The 21,181-nt window shown below is 37.7% G+C and overlaps 1 protein-coding gene across 3 annotated transcripts in view; it reads right to left on the reverse strand.

The window, feature by feature from the left end:
- Nucleotides 1-467: 467 nt before the first annotated feature.
- Nucleotides 468-21,181, reverse strand: part of CRCP (CGRP receptor component) — a 33,992-nt gene continuing 13,278 nt past the window's right edge. For all 3 annotated transcript variants that reach the window (XM_069791333.1, XM_069791332.1, XM_069791334.1), the window contains 2 exons: nt 10,946-11,003; nt 468-2,579 (listed from right to left, as the gene is read on the reverse strand). In XM_069791333.1, the coding sequence (XP_069647434.1) occupies nt 2,436-2,579; nt 10,946-11,003 (202 nt within the window). In that variant the 3' untranslated portion in view covers nt 468-2,435. The remainder of the gene's footprint in view (nt 2,580-10,945; nt 11,004-21,181) is intronic.

Genomic DNA, 21,181 nt, shown 5'->3' on the forward strand with positions numbered 1-21,181 from the left:
TACACTTTCTTGTACCCGCGACGCACCAGAGGGCCACTCTCTTCACACCGTCTTCTCTCCTTCAAAAGAGATAGCAGGGTACATTTACTGTGTTAGGTAACTGATTAGTTAAGAAAACAGAAAGCAGCCTTGGGAGACAGGCCGATGTTTTATGGAATATATAGGACACTGGAAAAATGGTATCACGTAAGCAAGATGACATTTGCTTTCCATAAAGCATTTCTGAGTCTCGGATTTCCAAAGAACACACCCAAGAGTAAACACCATAACGTGAAACTTGCTCTCAGAGCCAGAGTCATTCCTCACCTGTACTTACACAGTCAGAGAGCACAGACAGTAGATTTAAAAATGATTTCTTGATGTAATGCAGATGTCAAAATCCCAGATCCCTTCAAATGTTACTTAGTACTGCATTTTTAGGGAAATTATAGTTTACGTATCTTAATTGAGACTGAAAAAGCTATCCATGCATTTGCACAAGTTTAATATATGTATCCATCTGGGATTGATTTTGATAAAAAGGTTAAATACAATAGCAAGCGAACAAGTCCTTGTATCTTGTACAACAGCATACAACAGAAGACAACATGGATGCTGGCAAAAATCCATTACGATAACAAATCGGCAATTCCCAAGACGGAACATCCAACTTCAGAGATCTGTTAAAATATTCTTGCTGGCTAAAGATACTTGCAATCTGGTTCCATCTGCTTTTCATAAGTTTAGAACATGCTTCAATAACTTAATTTTAGAAAAAGACAGATAAAAAATGTAAATGCAGCCCAAGGCCACAGCATGTCAAACATCCATGACTGCTAAGAGTAAAAATGCTCATTTTAAGATTAACTGCATGTCATTCTGTGATATGATCTACTCATCTCTTTTGTTTTGTTGCACATTTAGAGAGAAAAATATATATTGATGTATCACAAAAACCACCAAGGACTTTCCCCCTCTAATACTACACTTACCCAGCCAAAACCTACCTTTAGTCTCCAGCCTTGGAATACATTTAATATTAGATAAATTATCTCTGAGAGATAACAAATATGTTTGCCAATAATTTCCTTTCCTCTCCAAACATCAAAGAAGCTTAAAATACCATGGAAATGCGTATCATAAATCCCCCACACACTGGAAGTTATCACTCCCTTTCATATACGGCACAACTAAAGCTCAGAAAGCACAAATTCTTTGCATAAACACACAAAATAAAACCATGACAGAAGCAGGGAAAAAAAAGTCAGATATTCTGATTCAAGGTCTTATATCTTGTCTGTAAGCTACAAAATTGCCAGGATGTACTTCAAACTTTATTTCTATTTCCAGTACATTATAATAATTATAAAAGAATCGTCTGCAGTCATAGTATAAAACCAGTGCCATGTATAAGTCATGACTTTATGTACATATCTGTAGAGATACAGAAATGATTTGTTATAATCATCAATGCTTTCAACATTAAATACTTGATCCTGAAATCTTTAATCAGACAAAAGCTCAGTACACAGAAAATTCTGCTTCAGCCAGGATTGATTCTCATTCTTCTGAACCAGATTAGGACTTCACTTCAGTGTTGACTCATTCATTTATTTCACGGTCGACAGCATGTTCACAAGACTGTGACTTGTCTATATATAAATATTGGAACAAACGTTCAAAGGGAAAATATACACCCCACGCCTAGATGTTCTTCTGTTTCTATTACTAAGAGCCTTGACAACATTTGAGTCCAGAGCCTCAACTGCTGTAAACTGGTCCAACTCAGCTGATTTCAGTAGCAATATGTTGATTTAGCTGATGATCTGGATCTCTCTTTTATCAAGTACAGACTGCCAGACACCCTTGAGAACAGTTACCCTACCAACAGATCCTCTCGCTTCCATGATGCCAACAGCCTACTTGAAATTGTCTGGGCAGATACCAAGCGGTTCTTGCACATTACTCTATGTTCTGATTGCCAAAACCAGCCCTCTTCACAAACAGCTCCGAAAGCTGGCTTTGTATTGTAGACTGTATTCTGAAAACCAGTTGGGCAATTCAAAAGCATATGAAAGCAATTATAATTACAGTACTGCTGTGATAATTAAAAATTGCCAGCTGTATATAAGCCTCTTCAAATGTACAGCTGTTACATGGGTAATGGAAAAAATACAAAAGCTTCAGATTCTGTGCCCCATAATTTCTCAGACTGCGACATTACAAACTCAGTTACTACCATCCCTGTTTATGACAAAATGCCAAAACAATAGAGTCCTTTTCCATGCTTTCTTGTAAACAATTGGTTCCCTCACCACCTCCGAGTAATAAAAATTGTAACACATTTTACAACGATGTCCAATACAAGATTAAACTGGTATCAAGTAAAAAAAACAGAAAAATATTAGTTGATTCTCTTCTGCTGAAATTGTTGCCAGCTTTGGCCCCGATGTCCCCTATGCTTGGTCACCTTTGTCTTCGGTTGCCATTGCCGAGTCCCTCTGTTGTTCTTCTGGATCCCCTGGAAGAATACTGGTGACTGTCTGGAGAAGTGACTCAATCTGCTCTTCTGTTAGCCTTTCCTCGCTTTCTTCTACCATCTGCAGGTCAAAAGATAATCTATTGTAATCATTAAATCCATACTTCCTTCCTCAGCTCCAAACAGAAGGACTCAACTAATTGGGAAATACTGTTCTCAATGGATGCAAGACATAGTCTGAGCTCATTACAAAAGTATTTTACAATGCGGAACTCTTACAATATTTAAAAAAAGAAACAAGAGCTCCATTGTTAACCACTACAATTGGCACTCCACAATGAGACCCTGCTTTCTTTACAATGAGGAAAACAACACACTCAGAACAGGCTGTCCTCCCTGGTTTCTCCTAAAGCCTCTCTCAACCTACACATCAGTATCTTGAGCCAGGCTTTTCATTTAGTTCACATGCAGACCTACCTTCCAGACCTATTTTCCTAAGTTCCTGTGCTTTCATGTGAGAACTGAAATGAGATAACCTGAGAGTAATTACCTGAACCTTGGTATCTTATCCAGCACCTAGACTATAAGTAATCAGGCCATAAAAGAAACCACCTAATCCTACAGCAGCTATACTTCATTGGAATTTGCTTAGATTGTGAGATTCCTGAATATAAAGGCATATAAAAGCTCTGAGCAACACAAAACATGCTGTCACGAATCAACAATAAAATTCCGTAAGATTAATTAGGGACCTACTCTCACTATGGTGCTGTGGGAACTCTTATATCACTGCTACCAGTAAAAACAACTGTCCTAATTTATAGGCAGCTGTTAAAAGGAAAAGCTTGTCAGAGTACTGGAAAAGCAAGCCAAAAGAACTCTTCAAACACAAATGAAACCAATTAGGATTGCGGGGTTCGAGATTTTCTTTTTTATACAACGTCCTTTAAAATGTCCTTGGAAGAGCGGTGATTTACATTAATTATGGTTCCAAGTCAACACAGGTTTAATCAGTTCTAGCTAAAAATTGTCAGCTATTCAGATGCATTTTGCCTTCTAAAAAAGCAGAGTGGTATATTCAATTAACTTTTTTTTTCTTCAATGTCCTATGAGCCCTCTTTGCACAATCTGATCATCTTTCATCAGCCATTATCCACAGACCCTTGACAAGAGGAAAGCGAGCATGCTAGAATCCACTCATGTAGCAAAAGGCAGACAGTGAATATCCATTTGCAAATGACTGTTTCTGGGGACCATGCCGATCAAAGGATGAAATTCTCTGTGGAGTGGCTTTCCAAGCATGGTTAGTTCAAAAACTACTGTAGGACCCTGTCTGGAAAAACAGCCCTGGCTCTCATTACCGCCAGCTGCTATACTATACACTATGCGTTAAAACATACTAAAAATCCTCCTAACATTACCCTTCTGTGTAAGCAACTGCTGCAGCTACTGAAGTGGTATCGAGTAATTGCCTGCTAGACTGCATTTCAGAGGTGATCACCTCAGCAGCTTGACTAGCATACCTTGGAGCATCAACATTATACAATAAAGTACGTTACAGCATGTACATACACTCTTTGTTGCCAATACTGCTGACAAAGCCATCACTCTACAGATGACCTATGCTATTAAATTTTGAAAAGGATTATCAGCCTGGCTTTTGGATTGGATTATAGTGTTATTAATTACTGTTACATTGAATTTTAAAGGTGACAGCCCCATAGCAGCAGGAACTGTACAAAGAAAAAGCCCATGTCCTTTGGACAGGCAGTATCACTTAGGGCAGAATGATTTATCTCTTAGTGCCCAATGTCTCCCGCATTCATTACCATCCCACTGCTTTCCGATCTTCAGAAAATGGCACCTTGCCTAGTTTAGATTTGATTTATTGGATCACATGAAGTCCACCCCTCTTCCCCATTTAAATTTTATCCCTCCCTATATATCTCCTTTCCCTTTCTTCTCCAAACACTTTCTCCTTCAGGTGCTTGCTTCAGGTAGCCAGAGCTAAACACAAGGATTTGATCAGAACTTAAACAGATAATAGAGAATGATTTCTAGATCAGCATTGACTCTTCTCAACTTCTGTATTTAAGGCAGAGTATACTTAAGCCAGTGCCTAATCACTGCTTCTTACATGCTCCCCAGTGCGGAAAGAGTAACTGCCCCAACAATCACGTTGATGCCGTTTGTACTGGCAAGCACGGAAGCCTGCAAGACTGACAAACTGCAGATCCGACTTGGGACACTGACAGATGATCTCTGGTGGTTGCTCTGGTAGTTTAAGAAATCACACTTTACCAGAATGTTGATGAAAGAAAATAGTCTCTCATGTTTCAGATGCTTTGGTGCTCTAACTGATGTCTCATTAAACTGTTGAGAAAAGCATCTTTAAAGAAAAGTGCCAGGTACCGCACTGAGGAGTGGGTAATGTAGCTCCAAATTCCCTTTGGTTGACAGATCTGTAGTCTCTGCCAGAAGGAAGTGGTAATTCCTTAAAATACTGCAGCAAATCCATCAAGGGCTCACCTCTTGGTGCCTCTGAGCCATGCATCCTCACTGCCAGCTCTCACATCAGGAACTACCAACAGACAAAAATCTGCCTTTGGCAGGATGGACAGCTTATTATTCAAGTTGATGCTTCAGCGCTATTTTGCTGTGATACTATTCCAGAGTTCAAAGGATCAAAAGCATAAACTATAAAAATCAATTTTTTTCACTCTTCAGGGAAACAGCCTGAGCAGCAACTTATGAAAACATAAACAATTAGGAAGCAGCAAAGCAGCATGCCAAAAGGAAAAATTCAAAAATTTTGAGAGAGCATGTAGATAGAGAGACAAATGAAACTGTCCTAAAGGAAAACAGATATCAAGGGAAACAAAAGGTCACTCGGAGGCTTATTCTAGATTCAACAGACGTTCACAGAGTCTTCTGATTTACAACTCTAAGATAAAATACTTTTGCTACTGATAGTACTAGGAAATAATGTAATGATGCTCAGAAGAGAAATTATGTGTAAGAAAAAGCCTACGAGGCAAAAAGAAACAATTGTATTCAAGTACCTACTTTTCCAGCAAGAATTTTACCAATATATGAAAAAATATCTATCAAAAAGCTTTGCTAACCTCTAACTTGCAATTGGCTGAAACTGCTCAAGCAACAGATTCAAACCATAAGCAGTCAGGAATGCAAAGTTTATACTAAGGAAAACAAAAATGCGAATGTTCTTAATAAGCATATGACATAAGATGTTTATGTTGGCAGTGCCACGCACACCAAATGGAAACAGATTATCCTCACAGATGATGCCATGTGCAAAGCGTACGGTATCATCAACCAAAGCTCCGCTGACCTGTGTATTTTCAATATTCAGGGATTTGTGCAATAACAGAATTGGACAATGTTACAGTAACACAATTTATAGGTAAAAAGCACCCCGATGTGCAGCAAGACAAGCATGTCTCCTCCTCAGGGCTGAGAGCAAGGATTTTCTTGAAAGGAACACAAGGGAAAGGCAGTAAGCCATGTCAGCTATGCTGCTTCTTGTAATAAATAATTCCCAAGCCGATACTGCTTTTCAGCATTCAAGTCTATACTATCCCAAAATAACTACAGTGTTTTTGTAGCAAATGTTATAGCATACCAACGTCATTCGTACATATACACAGTATGTATTTTCTATGAAATGCAACCATGTGGTCAAGATCAACTCAGTCAAGTCAGGCCTTAATAACAACTTCTACTTCACTCAAACTAGTAACAGTCATTAAACTCTCATTGCAATATATTCATACAGTAAGCAATTTTCACATTTCATTTCCCCCCTCAGCTAATGCTCTAAACAATATAATCTACAAGACAACCAAAGAAGGAATCAAGGAAGGAAGCAGGAAAACTTTATTTGGTAACTTAATTGGCATAAAATTCTTACAGCTAAAAAAAAGGAGGCATGTTCCTCCTGCAGCTAATACACACTTTTCAAGCCTGAGTACCTAAATTTGCTTCTTACTTTATTGATTGATTTACTTTATTGCTACAACCAGCCAGATCTTCAGAACTGTAGAATACATACAAAATATTCAGAAGGAAGCCGAAGCCACAGTACTGCTCACCTTTGAGAGCAATGCTACCTTTATTTAGAAGTCTAATAACTAATTTTTCACCTCTTACGCACCTTGTACCTACAACTGTTAAGCCACAGTTTATGTATTGATTTAATTTCAAGTACTCAAGAGGTCTGACTAACTTAACTGGACTTGAAGCTTAAACTTAGGCAAACATTTACTAAATGGAGAATACATTAAGAAAAGGATGCCAATTCTGTTCTGCCTCCGCAGATACATCTAGGCATGGGCTTTCTAACACAGCAAAATGAAACATGCATCCAACATCCATCACTGAATCTTGCTACAAGAGAACGAAAAGACAAATCGCTCGCCAACTGCAGAATTAAACACTGGCAGATGCCTTGCTCAGTAACATAACTGCTACTGGGAACCAGAGCTGTGCTTATTAAACAAACGTGTATGTGGATTATTTTACTACCATGCAGCCTTTCCCAGCTGCACATTTTAACAGTAGCTTTTTTTAATTGAGCACTATGTATGAATTTCTCAGAGAACAAAACAACCATAATTACCATATCAGAACATAATAATAGTATTACATTAAGCAGTAAGTCACTTTAAACCTGCTGATAAATTCTCATGACAAAGTCATTTTCAGAAGCTTTTATTTATTGAGAAGGTAAATCAGAAAGTAACAGCTAGCTTGACTATCAAGGTAATTTCAAAGATTAAAGTGTTTATTCATAAATGTGCAAATCTGTATGTTCATAGTGCTATGTACACATGTAAGTACAAAATATGAACACACATATATATATATACACATGCATACTGGTCTAGATTTTTTTTTTTTAACTCAGTGAAACAAGGACAAACATTTTAGGAACATGCTTTCCCTAATTATAACCATACCTTATCTTTTCTGCTTACCCAAGTAAAAGCAAAGTATAAGAGACCTCATCATTCTCACTGTGCTTCTTTTAAGCTTTCAGGGCTAATGTTTATTTCATTCAGCCTCCTGAGACACAACAATACACTGCAAATGTTGAAGAATAAATAAAGCCACACTGAAGAACCCTAAAAAGTTCTGAGAACTGAGAAACTGTCTCAAGGATAAGTAAAATTTGATGGGTAACAAACCTCAGCATCACAGAACAGAACGACCTGTGGGTTAAAAGCTATTGTTTATTTGAATAATAAGCTAAGAATTCTATTTAAAAAATAACCAGGAAACTACTGCAAAAAAGCAAACAGGGGTTCTGAGCACTTCCAAAGCTATCAAGCACATAATTTAACTCCAGTGTAGGAGGTACATATTTTATGAGAAAATGACTGCTACTTCCTCCTTTGAGCAGTAATTTGAAATTGTTCAGCACCAACATGCTAACAGAAAAAAAGCACATAAAAAAGAAATAAAATAAAAGACTGAATGATTGGATTAATGTCCCTCAGAGATAATTAACCAAGTATGCAAAGTGGGAAAATAAAATGTTTAAATCCTCTAACATCTTCCATTTTCCAGAAGAATATTTCACATTGTTATTTTCTATTCAACAATGAAAGACAATCTGCCAGGGTCGTTATGCAGAACACATATCATAAGGTACAAAGCTCTCTGAGATGGAAATCTAGTTTTAAAAAGCACAGAATTAAAATCTACTTTTCCATTCAGAGAGAAGAATGTGGAGCAATTTGTTCATTAGAAAAGATGATGCTTAGTCTTCAAACCCATCATGGTTCAGCATTAAGTAAAGCTGGACCACTGTCATGGTTAGATCAACATCACCATCTTTTTTTTTTTTCCTCCTTTGTGGATCACTGAGCCAGGAACAACATATGTTAAAGATTAAAACAGGAGGTCAAGATAGCTGCAATGTGTACAGTGCTTTACCCTGTGGGATATGAATTAGAATTTCATGCTCCTTTTGTTGCTATTGTTGTTTGAAAATAAATCCTGGCACACAGTCCAGAAAAGACAAATATGAACAATTACAGCAATTTATGCATAAAGACTTACAAAAAAACTTGAGATCAAAAGATCACAACATAAATTTGCTTTTTAGCTTAAATATGATTTTATCAGAATTGATTTGTTGTTTGCATACAACTAAAGACAGGGAATTTTATGGAAGGAAAGTAAAAATCCAAAAAGCTGGAAAGGCAAAAAAGCAACAAGCAGTAGTAAATATAACCATCCTCTCACATCAGCTATTAAAAGCCTATCAGATAAATTTGACTCCATTCCATGGACAGGCAGCACTGAGTAAAAGTTTGAGACCAAAACCATTTGAGCAAGTGAGAGACAATTGATTTGCCTACATTATAGGAAGTAGTCAGAAGTTTTCATCATCATTTATTTCTGATTCATTTCCAGGAACAACTCAAAAGCTTTTGAGTGGCAGGGGCAAGTTCAATGAAAAGAGAATCAAGGCAATTTCAGACCTAGTATTTACTTCTCTGTAGGTTGTCTCTCATCCATTGACTACAGTGAATTGACTTGCCTGCATGAAATCTCTGTATGGGTAATCTCCCTACTGACATCAAAGAAGAAAATGCTGGTAGCCTCCACTGCTCTGCATTATTTTATACTCAAAGATGCTCAGAGAAGACAGAGGTTTTGTGTGTTTGAGGATGCTGCACTGCTACAATCTCCTTCCCCTGTCCTCACTTAAAACCAAAATGATTCAAGACAGCAATCAAACAGCAAAATCATTTCCCTGCTATGGCTCCTAGTCTCTGTATTTCACTAAGAAAAATGGCCTGCAGTTTCCTAGCAGTTATTGAGCTCAAAAGACTTTGATGTGCTTTGATGAAAGAGTAAATGTACTGCAATTTTGGGGAGGCTTAATTTAACACACTCTTAACAATCCAGTTAACTTAGATTACTGTAATACTAGTTTTGGAGAAACATGCCCTGGGAATTACAGGAGTATTGCAATGGAACAGAAGTAATTGCATCCCCAATACTTCCCTGACGATACAACTTCAGGCTAGTTCCCAAATGTATAAATATTACATTTTTAACATGTTGCTTTTGATCATTAGAGAAGGGTTACATATCAATAATGGACAGACACTGAACTCAAATCTCCTATCTGAAAGTTTTAGCAATGAGTTTTATCTAACTTTAGATTATTCCAAGGTTTGTGATGTCAAAGTGGAACACTCTACAGAAGCCTGACTTATAATATAAAGACCAAAGTTTCTTATACTTGCCTCCTGGACTTCAAAACATGACACAGGAGCAAAACTACTTTCAATATTTTATGGATAGGTAAGATAATGAGGAACTAGGTAGGCTAACGGGGTGGGGGGGGGGGGAGAAGACAGACAAAACCACACAGTCACCTGAAAGCAGCAAAAGATTATTGCATTTAAAGAAGAAAAGGGAAAAAAAGACTGTATATGGCCTATATGGGAATATAATAAATCTGTGTCTAAGCACATGAAGCTAATAAAGGTATGAGACAGGCTCCACATCATTACTTATGACTAACTTCCTAAGCAAAGGCTCATGAAGCCTTAATGCTCTTGGTTGGGTTGATGATCGACACTGATCTCTTCAATCACAAAACACAGCATTAATTCCTCAGCTAGAAGCATTCTTTTATGAGATGCCTTCAGCATTATAATGTCTACTCCTTGGCTATGAAAGAAAAATAGTCCTACTGGTACCTCTTTAATCCTTCCCTTTTTTGCGGCAAAATATGATCCCATTACTACACAGTTTGGTTTCAGGATAAGATTGTAAACAGATGTTCTTAATGTAAGAGATCCTTATTAAAAGAATATCCTTATTATAAGACTCTCTCTATTACCACAGGTCTTTGTATTCCTAAGGAGAAACTTCAGAGAATATAACCATCTATTTCTATTTAGCAACAATGCCTCTTTACATCAGAATTATGCTTAACATATTGACAACGGCCACTTTCCATCAGAAAGTCTGTTTATATCCATTTCTCATCCTGCACCACTGGTCAAAATTCCAGATCAGTCATTACTCATTCGTTTTTAGTGTGTTTGATTTTACTATAACATAAAACCCTGCCATCAAAACAATCACATCATCACGGCTGTCAAAAAGTAAAGTACTTGATTACAGAGCCGCAGCAAAAAGACTCAGGTTAAATATATTCTTAGTTGCAATACTGTAACTAACCTTTAATGACTGCATTGGGCATTTTCACTATGTGACACTGAAGCAAACAGAAGTGGAGAGTCTGTCTGAGAGAAAGATGGGCAAGTCTCTAAGGAGCTCTCAGAGAGGAAGCAGAGTGGATTCGAAACCATGAATGTAAAGATGTGCATAAAAGGATACATTCAATCACTGACCATGAGAAAGTAATTATTCAATTGATCTTCAAGGTTAAAGCTGCTTTCATTTAAGCTTTGAACAGTCAGGAGCATTGTTACTTACCAGCTGTATTTCAACTGCTGTCACAGGCCTGTGGTTAAGCAACTGGAGCTTTTCTGCCCTGTTTAAAAGCACAGCGTAAAACAATCTGCATTACTGTATAATTTGAGGATCTCCTCAAATGACTGGTAAGATGTAAATACATTCCTGATAATTTAGGGATGAAACGCCACTGCCAAGAATAATTCTGACTGGGTTTGCATGTGGTTTAATTGCCATGATAATTTGGATATTTTAAATACAGTACTTTCTTGTGTGTTTAAACATAGTGCTGTTGCCACCTCTGGTCTAAGGTGGCAAGACAAAGACCCTTAGATCATTACTGTACAAGCATTAACAAGCACTGTTGCTTTGTTAAAAGCTGTACAGAAACGCTAAACAACTCGTCAAAGATCACAGACTCTTTTGCTATGAACACACAACCACAAGAACAATTATCATACCTAAGAAGTTACAATCCATCAGCCAAATGGCAATAACTTGTTTATTCTCTTAGCCCATTGCAAATGCAAAGTTAAAAAAAAAAAATCAGCTTGAAACCACTTGTCACATATACTCTCTACAACCCACACGGTTTAAGCCAATGCATTTTTTCACACTTTATTACAGCAGGCTGAGGCTGTATTTTACACATGTATATTTGGGCAAAAATATATCTTCATCTGTTCCCATGCAAATCTACCTTTCCGTTGTGTTTCTACAACCATGGGGCACCATGCAGCAAACCAGGTGGGGGACTGAGCTGGACTGTGAAGATAACCAACCTCTTTTCCCTGGGTTGTTTTTGACTTGGTTCACTGCACAGCCCCACAAAGACTGGCATGACCACCAGCAGCAAGGCAGCAAAGACACAGAAAATGCAAAAAAAACCCCACCACCCTCAGTCAGTGCCTGAGTTGTAAAAGTTGGGTCACTTATTGTGGTTTAAAAGACAAGATAATTCATTAATTAACAAAAATTCAAATACTGTTCATGCTCTAAAGCAGACAAAAAGCAATTCTATGCATTTAGATTTGCAGTCCTATGCCTTTAGCACAAAAGCACTTCAATCAATATTAACTTCTTTTGGTTTGACTTCAGATATGAACTGAGTTGCATCTGTATTTTTAATAGTTCAAATTCCATTCTCCTCTGCCTACAAGGAGGAGAAGTCAGTAAAACTTGTCTGACTCTGGTACTTGAAACACAAAACAGTTTAATATTCAGAGGGACTGGTTTAGCACCACTGAAGCCAGTATGAAAATTCCTGATACATTCAGAACCATCATCAAGCTCACCCAGCCTCACTGTTTTTCTGGATTCATTTTAACCATACAGCTATTAGTTCTACTTTCTCATCAAGAAATCACGAGATCTCACAAATGTCCATTTAAACATGTTGATCATTAAAACAGAAAAAAAAGGGGTATGAGGGAAAAAAATTCATTGACATTTAAAAAGCTTTTTTTTTTTTTGGAAGATGTGATCAAACAAGTAAGTTCATTAAATTCAATTCACAACATTTACGCAATAGCTCTGCAGCCAAAATTTATTAATTTTATACCCTACTTAAATACAAATAATTCTAAAACCAAAGTAAAAAACAGCTGTCATATGCCAGTAATGTGTATTTCATTAATTTCAGAAGCTCAAAACATTAACATTGACCACATAATAGCAGCATGGCTAATGATCTGAGCCGATCTTTGTGTTTTAGAACAGAAAAGCGCAATAATACAACACTCCTAAAGATAAACCAGATGTTTAAAAGGGCATATGAAACAGTAACAAATGCACTTTTATAATAAAAACATACCATTAAAGTATAATAATAATAGATACAATGAGTAAAGGAACTTGAACGTACATTTTGGGGGGTGGGGGAATCTTGAATGATTATTACACTTGGCAGTGCTAGGTTAACGGTTGGACTCAATCTTAAAGGTCTTTCCCAACCCAAACAATTCTATGATTCTATGCTTACTTGACATACAGCCTCTCCTAGCAGCCATCTATGTTTACGCAGCACATCTTTATCGCACACATTCATGCATTAAAGTGAGAAGTGACAGTTAACATGCATGATCCTCCAGTCTGCGATATAGCAGTGAACTACGATTTTGAAGAACTAAAGCGTGGAATTTATTATTATTTAAAGTGCATCTTTAATGCATATTTAAGCTGATTCTGAAGAGTTTTTCGCTGTTTTATTGGACCTGTGGGTGGTTTAGAAAGGAAACCTTACAGCTTTCAAGAGAACACAGATCTCTCCCATGCAGGCGTTTACAACCAACAGGTCAACGTCTGTGTGTCTGGATATACTTCAGTGATACCATCTCATTTCAAATGGCCTCCAGCACTGGCTGCCCTTGAAATCTAATGCCAGCTAACAGTTTATAACATTGTCAGGCACTTCAATACTTCATCATTCGTGTATGTGCACCGGTACATGTTCGAAGACCAAGGTGCTTACACTTCTCAGGAGAAGCCTTTGACAAGCAATGAACTGCTCTGGTGTGTACGTGCACACGTGTATATGTGTCAAGAGACTGAATTTAATACCTAAGGCAGCAGGCAGCTGACACCCAAACAGAATAAGACCCTTTATTTATCCACTGAACATGCCAAATGAGCGGCACTAGCATAAAATTTTCCTGGCTGATGACTCCTGAAGGAAAAATCCTGTATTACCACAGATTGGATGATCTAACAGACCCTCTTCAGCTAAAAGGTCCATGATTGCAAGTGACTTAGTGATGGGAATAGGACTATGGGAGACTGTGGCTCAGTAAAGACAACAGCTTTGCTGATACCAAACATAAAGTTTCATTATACCAGGGGGTTTACTGATGTGTATTCACAGTCCTAAAGAACTGAAAACAGTTTCAAAGAAATTACACACTGTTATTTTTAGACCCAGCCTGCTGGTGACAAAACCAAAATCCTAAAAAATAAAAGTTTTTAATTGTTCCACCTAGTCCCTGAGCCATTCTGCCATCCTTTTTTTAAAATGCTGGAAAATAATTCTAACCATGACTTTCAACTTCAAAAGAAAAGCTTGCAATTTTAAAATGCAGCATTCGTGAAATATTAACAATTCACAACAGAAAGCTCCAAGAAATCCTCCTATATATTCATTTACCATTAAAAATTCAACATCTTGAATTTACATTTACTTTACAAATGTACCTATTTTTTTCCTCTCTAAGTTTCAAAATTGGAAAAGGGGATAAGGAATTAGGACTTTATAAAGGAGAAAAAGAAAAGAAAACTCCTTTTTACTCAACCACAGAACTGTTCAAAATGTCTGTTTAAAAAATGAGCTCTAACATTTTGGGTACCACCCTATCCTTTTAAACTTCTTTTCTAGTTCTACAGAACCACATCAGAAGATTTTTTTCAGTCTTCAGAAAAAGCTTGCAATAAAGTGACATTTGGCATTTGGATAAATGCCAACAAGTGTGGCAGATTTCACATCAGTTTCAGATTTCACAGCTAAAAGATTATTTTTGCTTAAGAACAGGAAGATATTTCTACCTGCACATCAGCATTTGCCCTTCCAAGCAGGGCCATCAACCTACTCCTTAAAAAAAAAAAAAAAAAAAAAAAGGTGCCTAAATAAGTTCCTAAAGCAAGTATTTTATCAGTGGTTTCAAAGTGTTTTTTAAGAAACACCAATTATCAAATTAGTTCCTTGAGCTTGCCCACACTTATTTGTGTGTCTTGTATAAAGTAGTAAGGACCACTATTCCCATTTTACAGACAGTAAGACTGAAGGGGAATGATCAAGCAGTGACTGTGCTTTAAAGGCATTGGGTTTTGGAGGTGTAAGAATGGGGAAGAGATGTGGTCTCCGAGGAGAAAAGGAAAGGCCCTTGAGACAGTACACTGCAGCAGACGTTGCTGTATTCTCTGAAGGCTCCACTGAATAATGCTGAAAAGGATCGTGTGGTCATACCCCTGGCCAGACCTCCTCCTTCCTCTTGGAGATGCCCTGAAACGCATCTGTCCTTGCATTCATGTAGTGTAAGGCACATCCAGGCTGCAAAAATACAGGAGGATGCTGGGGAGAAGGTCCTTTGTGTCAATTACGGTACAAATCAGTATTTAAAGGCAATTCCCACTGTAGTGACTACATTCCCTCTTCCCTCCTGCAGAGTAACTGTTTACATTTCCCCCCCCTCTCCTGTTAACAACCCCTTGGCAGCACAGGGTTTGGTCTTAAATTCTGAATACTGTGATTTTACAGACAACACAAAGGAATCAGAAATAGCTTGGTTAGCCAGATTTATTAGATTGCTTTGGTTTTGGAGACTCAAGGATGAAAGCCAAGTATGTTTCCATTGGTGGGAAGTGGTGAATACACATCCTTTGTTTTCCCATGCTAATCACTTATATCTATTTGGCAGCTGTAAAAGCATGGCTGAATTTAACACTGAACCAAGAGCACCACTGTTGGCTGCTTTGTTGTCAAAAAGATAAGGTATTTATAACTGCTGCCATTTACTACTGTCATAAGTAATGAAAGGAGAGAAATAAAACCTTAATATTGACAGGAGGCAAATACTGAAATCCTTTAGAACAAAATTAAAATTGAGAGCAGGTCATTTAAAGAATAAATGAGAGAAGAACCTCACCTTTGCATTTTTTGCCATAACAGCAAAAGTCCTAACAGAGCAGGGTGAAGAATATTAAATAACATCTTCAGTGTACAAAAATCTGGCCAATTCATCTGAATGAATATATGACAGATTTAGTGCTTTTTCCTCAAGAGCTAGGAAACTGCCTGGTTCAGTGCCTGGAGCACTTGACGGAGGTGCAGAAGCTGGCACTCTGGTCCTGGCTTTCAATGTTATTTGCTTTATGGTCCCTGGCCAAGCACGTGCCTGTGCCTCAGTTTCCAGACATCTAAAACAGAGAAAACATTTTCAGCTCTCACAGGAGAGCTATGAGGATATCTACTTGTAAAACACTACCCCCTCCTCCCAAAGCCCTACTTAAAAAGAGAGACTTATGTTCACTGTTTAATGAATTCATACTTCATAAAAGTTTCTCACTGCACTGTACACTCACATGCCACTTCCGAGATCAGAGCCTTTTCAAACAAGTCTTTCTTCACTTTTGCAGCAACACATATCCTAATCCAATCCTATAGCTCTACCACATCTCCAGACAAAACATACTATTTGACTTTTACAAAAGAACACATAAGATAAATTTTCTCATATTCTTGTATTTCAAAGTAGTATCTTTACAATTTGTTGCTGACAAAACTTCAGAGCCAAATAAACAGGTTCAAATAACCAAAGCCATATCATGCCTGTGTTAAAGAATGCAAATCTTATTTATCCAGAACTATTTTAAAACAGACAGAGCTCCATCATGTTTATCGTAGAAAGATGACTGGCAGAGCAGGTTAACAACAGAAATAGATTAAAACCAATTATACATTGTGACTAAAACAATCAATTAGCGAAACTGTTCACGTTTCCTGAAGACAAGAAATACAGGACACAATAAAAAAAGGTCACCTCTCAAAGACTTTCTGCTTATAAGCCATTAACATTACTATAACTCATTAGGGAATAGATAGAAGTTTTACAGTCAGGACAAATGGATCTCAAAAGCATTACTTCAGTAAAGATGGTATCATTCAGAGTATTTGCAGTTCTTAAAATGGGTACAGAAGAATGAGAGATAATTTGCAAGTAAGTAATTAAAATGTGTTATCTGAAAAATTTCATGCCTGTTTTTGATCTGCAAAGTTCCCTACTGGAAAAATTACTCAGGACATCGAAACGGAATTAGCAGCAGGGTACAAAATACCAAAAGCTATATAAATGATGTATTTCATCTGAAGGTGCTTATGTAGTGTTACAGGGTTCTAGAAATTATGAACACTAATTGATGCTAAAAAATAATAATCTTTAGACATATTAACATTATATAATTATGATTTAAGCAATGCATTTGTTTTAATTCAAAGACACAGAGAAATGACCAACTATTAAGTAACTGTCATCTGAAAATTGGTACCTAGCCAGTTATTTGCTGATCAGCCTAGACAACATTCTGATAATGAAGATGTAAGTTATTTTATTTTGGCAAAATATTGCAAGATGGCAAAGGGATAACTGGCTGTAACTGAAGACATTTGGGCAAGTACGTTGATACTAGTGTGGGTACACTGGTTACTAGTATGGGTAGATATGCTCCTCCTGAGATAAAGAACAGTAACATTTTATCTTTTCTCTTCTGTTTAGTAAATATCCAGCTGCTAAGATTATTTAAGAAATACCAAGCACACATGTGTGCAAGCCATGAACAGTTACCTCTGCTTACTCGAGAGGGTCCGCTGCTTGTACAGAATGCAGACATGCACTCCATGATCTGAGATCAGCTCTGGGGACCCTTTTGACGTTTTGGTCCCAGCTCTTCTCCCTGCAGGCAATTTCTGACCTTCCTACTCATAACAAATGGGAGTAACCAGAAGGCTACTACTCCTGGCATCCCCTTGAAGCAAACACTCACAAAATGCCTCTGGAATTTAATGTTGCAATAGAAAACTGGATTACTCGGCCCTCAACGCTAGCAGTAAGCAACGTACCACCGCATGCAGTATGAGTTGGAGCTCACTACCTGCTGCACTGATTTTTTCTAACACTGATCCTAACAAGCAATTTTTGGTATCAGAGTCTCTGTGTACCTGGGATTTCTTGCTAGCACATACACAAATTAGAACCCGAATACCCATAATTCCATCAGGAATAAGCTTTAAGGAAGGCAAACGCTGCAAGCCTGAACATGCATCAGTATCAGGGCTGACTGCAGTATTTTGCAGGGGCACAGATGCGATAAGCCTGAATTTAGTTCATGCTCCATTACATCTAAAAAATAAAACAAACTTTTTCCAACTCAGATGAATCCATCTTTACACTTTCTACAGCATGCATGTTTACGCTCACGCTCATTAAATAAAAAGGATAACTGTCTCATTCATCTGAACAGAAAGTGAAGAATATTTTCAGCTTAATTGGCCTAAAAAGTAAGTCTTTGTATTTTCTCTGGACTGCCCGGAGTTTAGTAACACTGGAACATGAAAGCTCGTTGAAGACAAGAATACATACAAAAGATGAGTAAGAGCTGAAAGCCATCTTCTCACATAAAAGCAAGATTCCACTAATCAGAGTTAATTGTCCATTATGCAGACTCTTACAGGACCTGCCTAGTGAGAAATCCCAAAATGGCAATTACTGCTGTTAGGGCTGAGCAGTCCCTCCCCACTTCTAGGCTACATCCAGCAGTAGCTGAGACTCAGCTACAGCCAAGATCAGCATTTCCAGCTGAGGGCAAAATGATGTGGAGTGGGCTCTGGGACATATAAAGCTCAGGCTGCGGGAGACAAAAATGTGTGCAGTTATGGGAGAAGAAAATGGGTCTGGGGTCTGTGTTTGAGGGGAGAGTGTATATTGTAGGAGGTAAGGATGTAGGATTACAATAGTGTAATCCTTCACAATCAAAAAAAAATTTCTCCTAGAAGAAAAAAAAAAAAAAATCGGTGTCTTGTGTTCAAGATCACACTGCATAACTGGGTAGACAGAACGGACAGCATGTTGCTACAGTGCATACTAAATTCACAGGTTCTAAAAAAAAAAAATAAAAACAGTTACGTACTGTTGTGCAAATTAAAACAAAATGTATCATATTCTGTCAACACCGAGCCAAATTTTGCAGCACTTATATTTTAACCAAAACCTCGTATTATGTGTCTTGGTATTGCCCATTTTTTAGCTACTGAACTCCTAGACTGTATGTAAATATATATGCATGCACGTTTTGTTTTTTTAGTAGAGATCTATAGGCACAGGTAAGAAGAGAACAGTATTAGTGCCAAGATACGGCACACAGAGCTAAAAAAAACCCTAAAACATCTGTGACTCTGCAGAGGCAAATTTATCCTGAGGAATGTACGGTTTTTAGTTGCTAGGAAAACTGTAAAGTAACAGCAGTATACATAACCATGTATTTTATTACTAGCTGAAAATACTACAGTCTTGAGGCAACCACTGCAACTCATGTAAAATGTTGACTGAATCAAAATCACAGGATCTGGCTTACGGATGAGCAGTCCCCAGCCATGGTCTGTGAAATCACTACCAGTCTGCGCGTGGTCTGTGCAAACACACCGGGCTGTATTCTCTGCAGGGGTTACTGTACTTCAATGTCAGTACATTCGTCCGGGATGAAATCTGAGGGCTGATGACGGTATTTGAATACAAAAAATAGAGCAACACTGCTACAGATCAAAGGGTTAATTACCAATCAGTTTGGAGGGAAACACAATAGTCTTTTTAAAGACTATTAAATGATGCTATTGTTAAACTAGCACCATCCTGACTTTGGTATTGAAAATTCACTCTGAAAGCTCTGGAGGAGACAGAAATTACCAGGCAAATAATTCAGCCTTTAATATTGTAGAGGTTTGTAGTTGTTGTAGTTTTTGGCAGTAATGAGGGAAAATACTTTCTAAAAGGACTACTGATTTTCAGCTCAACACTTCCTTGAATGTGTCAATTTAAAGACAAAAAGGGCAATGTTTATGTCCAATTTTTAAAAATTATAATAATATGCAGTGATTGGAAATCTGATTGTTCCCAAATTAGATCTAAGATAGGCTATCGGTAACAGGAAGAAATACAAGTAGAGCCAATTTTCATTTAACCATAATCACAGAGTGCAAGCTCAATAAATATTCTTTTCATGCAATGCCATTTGCACTACCTTGCAAAATACGAAGCCATTCCAGGGACTAAAACTGGAAAATTAGCTGCTAGTGGCATGCTGTATTTCCAAGTACAACATGGCTTACTGTACTGTAGTGTTAGCCAAATTTTGAGGCCTCAATAAGGTAGCAATAAAATTCACTATAATGTCAGTTAGGAGCTTTTCATTTAAAAAAACCCAAACAATTTCAGTTCTACAGTTTCAATTTTATCAAAATAACTGATCAGGAAAAAAACATGCTTTACCATACTTTACTGACTATATCAGTGAAATATATGTTTAGATGTCTTTGAATTTGCTCCATTTAGCAATGCAGCTATCTGAAATCACTCTGAAAGGTTTAAGTTGTTTGTACACCTTAGTATTTATTTTTAAAATTTGCCTTTTAGGAAAAATTGTTTTTTTCTGCGTGTAACGCTAATGAGAAAAACCCATCACAAAATGGATGGGTGTCAGCAGAAGAGATATGCTGGTCTGTTAACCTGGTATTTTGAGTACCAAATATCAGCAATAACAGAGAGAAAAGACTTGAGGTGATTTTACAGGAACCGCACCATTTGCCAGCACAATGCTATCTGCTCTCTGACTGGAGCCAGAATGTTTCAGGACATCACGTATAGCCTGACGAGCAATGCATTCTGCGTGGTTAGTATTGCAGGTTTGTGCAAGGAGGGCAAGAAAATTGAGAATTCACCTGATTAAAAGCTCTGTTCTTTAAATGAATGTGCCTCAATTCTTGGTGCTTCTCTGGATGGTGTCTGGTCTTTCTTCACTACCTTGAAATTCCCGCATACACTAGCACAACCTAGTGCTTGACTGCTGCAATAACATGCTGAGCAGGGAAAGGCAGTCATTACACCACCTACCTCCACCAGGTTTTTAGAAACAGCTGCAAACCCTTCTTATATTCAAAGCCCTCAAGTCCTTGTATTAGACAAGAAGTTGCTGAGTCTAATTAACAGCACAAACACACTGCTTAATTGTTTCCTCCTTGATTAGAGGCAGAGTCATAACAAGGAGTTTAAATGGCAGAGGAAGCAGTCTTAAGACGATGGGGTGTTTCTGACCAGTTGTGCCTTTTAACCAGATTCTCTATTTCTCTTGCAATGAGAAAACAGAAAACCTTGCTGTGCCCTCATTGAGGACAGACACCAACTAACATATATCTTAAATCAAGTCAGCTACCTTCAGAAAACTGTTACCAGCAGAGACAGCATATAACCAGCTAAGAGATTAAGGAAGAGAGCACAACTTTGAATGCCTTACCCAGAAAGGAAGTAGCAAAGACAGACTCTGGAGTTCATTACTCTTTGTGGGAGAAAAGGTCATTACAGCAGGATCATGTAAGTAAGGTCCTGGAGAGCAAACATTGCAGGTTCTTTCCTCCCAAGGGGAAGAAAGCTCTCTACCAGATAACTGGAATGAAATCTCTAGTGAGGTCTTTTATACAAATAACCACCTCCATGCCACAGAATG

The sequence above is a fragment of the Haliaeetus albicilla genome, chromosome 9 (genome assembly GCF_947461875.1).
Source record: "Haliaeetus albicilla chromosome 9, bHalAlb1.1, whole genome shotgun sequence".
NCBI lineage: Eukaryota > Metazoa > Chordata > Aves > Accipitriformes > Accipitridae > Haliaeetus > Haliaeetus albicilla.